The sequence below is a fragment of the Antrostomus carolinensis genome, unplaced genomic scaffold (assembly GCF_000700745.2).
Source record: "Antrostomus carolinensis isolate BGI_N321 unplaced genomic scaffold, ASM70074v2 scaffold47534, whole genome shotgun sequence".
In the NCBI taxonomy this organism is placed as follows: Eukaryota; Metazoa; Chordata; class Aves; order Caprimulgiformes; family Caprimulgidae; genus Antrostomus; species Antrostomus carolinensis.
Window position 1 is genome coordinate 1 of NW_010312326.1, and position 2,248 is coordinate 2,248.

At 39.3% G+C, this 2,248-nt stretch overlaps 1 protein-coding gene across 1 annotated transcript in view; it reads left to right on the forward strand.

Moving 5' to 3' along the window:
• The first annotated feature begins 212 nt into the window (after positions 1-212).
• The window catches only part of CZIB (CXXC motif containing zinc binding protein), a 6,447-nt gene continuing 4,411 nt past the window's right edge, over positions 213-2,248 (forward strand). Inside the window, exons 1-4 of the mRNA XM_029084747.1 lie at positions 213-356; positions 457-513; positions 1,259-1,340; positions 1,837-1,868. Of these exons, the coding sequence (XP_028940580.1) occupies positions 213-356; positions 457-513; positions 1,259-1,340; positions 1,837-1,868 (315 nt within the window). The remainder of the gene's footprint in view (positions 357-456; positions 514-1,258; positions 1,341-1,836; positions 1,869-2,248) is intronic.

Sequence of the window (2,248 nt, forward strand, 5' to 3'; positions counted from 1 at the left end):
GCAGCAACGACTGGGGGGGTATAAATCTGCATACAGACATGTTTACATGAGTACACACACGACATTGTACATTAATTTGCAATAATGAAAAGTCTTAAGTTCAGGAGTTGGTCAGTGTCTCCAGCGGTGAGGTGGGTGCTAATCCAGTATCCACTGGCAGGTAACCCAGGTGAATGGTGAGATGCGCTGTTCACATCTTTTATTTCGTGACCATGCTTTGTAACACGTTTTCCATCCAAGGCGCCGAAGGACAGACCCTCTGTGTCACACAGACCTGCCAGGTCGAGTCAGCTCACAGGCCTGATGGGATAGACAGCGCCTCGGACCTGCCGCTGGCTCCTCTCAGCTGTGAAACAGTGGGGTTTGTGAATCTGGGGGGCTCACATCTTCTCCACCAGCTTTTTAATCCCTGATTATTGACAGCTTTTAATTCTCTAATTTCTGTTGATTTTTCAGCTGAAATGCGGGAACTGTGGTGAAGTTTCTGAGAAATGGCAGTATCTGCGATTGATGGTACGTTCCCCTCTTGCACTCTGCATCAGAGCAAAAATGAGAAAACCAACCCGTGCCTAACATGCAAGAGATACAAGAGTCAGGGATGTGACAGCTTGCACTTTAGGTCAGGTAGTATTTTAATAGCTATATGCATTCAGCAAATGCTATAAAAAAACCCAGAGATTGTTAATTGAAATATGCCATTGGAATGGTGACTGTTGGTGACAGTATTTATGTCTGCTTTAAAAAGCTGCCTTTATCTAAAAATATCATTTGAAAGCAAATTTCTAAATTCTATCAGAGTAAGGTTGTGCCTGTAGCATGTTTCTCTGATGCTGACAGAATCTTTTTGGAGAAGTTTACATAATTCAAGGTGAGTTAAGCTTGCTAAATTAGCATTTGGAAACTGAAAAAGCTGGATAAAATTTGTCAGGGATAAGAGAAGGTTCTGTTCTTAGGAATACTCATCCCTCTTTGTTGCATGCTACTGAAGGGCAAGAATGTATTTCGAGGAATTAATGGAACATGCCTATATGGACAAGATATAACTACCATTATTCACTGAAGTCTAGAATATAATTATTCTTTGATAATCCCAGCTTTCTGAATTATGTCTGTTGTTTAAAAAAAAACCCCTTCTCGTTGCAATATTTTTAAAAAGTTAAAGAACATTGTTGTAAAAACTACTTTACCTTTGCAGAGGTTTCCAGTGGCTCAGCTAGAGTGCAGTTAGAAATGATGTCTCTGTTGTCATGGTTTTTAGGACAGTGCTCCCCTGAAAGGAGGCAGAGGAAGCGCCACTATGGTGCAGAAATGCAAGCTGTGCTCCAGGGAGAACTCCATTGGTATGTGCTTAGAAATTTAAGAGGCATCATCAGTTTTACCCTTTTTCTCCTAAGTTTATTTCTTAGTCCCCATTTTTGATTGACACTGTTTATAAAGAGCATTCACCAGGGATTTTTTTTTTCCTTGTACACTGGTGCTTGAGTTCACAACAGGTACATACTTGTCATCATGCTCAAGGAGACAGCAAAGTCTCCTGGTGAGTTCAGGTTTCTGCATTAACAAAACTCGTATCCATACTGTCATTTTGCAACAGCACACAATCTCTTTTGCATTGTTAGGGTAACAAAATGGGGTCATGTAAACTTCTCAGGAGAAGGGAGAAAAACTGAATTCTACCTTTTGAGGGCCAGCTGCAGGAACTGCTTGGTTGCTTTGTTTCTTTTATTTTGTATAAGGAAATTTCTTCTAAAGAATAAGCTGTTGCATGGTTTGTGCTGAATAAAACTGAAGACATAATGCCACTCACTTTTACACTTCTGATTCTTTTTTTTTTAGATATTTTAAGTCAGACAATCAAGCCTTACAATGTAAGTTTGTTTTCCCTTTTAAATAAGCATTAGGAATATTTTGAGTATTTGCTTTATCATCACATTCTTCTTTCAAGAACACAACAAGCTGGTATTCTCCCTTGATAGAAAATTGTCTCTTGTACAGTCCTGCACAGTCTTGAGTGTAGAATAATCTGAGATGTTTTATAAGAAAACCACTAAATTGTATCACTCAGATTAGAGGCGATGATATAATGCCTGTATTAGTTCCCTTTTGAAGGCTTCCTTGTGATAAATTAAGAAATTGTAGTTAATTACCACCTACCCTAGGGTTTTACTGTCACTTGGGACATCAGAATTGACAGTGCTGCCTTTAAAGCAATTCATTCCTGGACTAAAGCTTGTCACTGTCTTTCCCT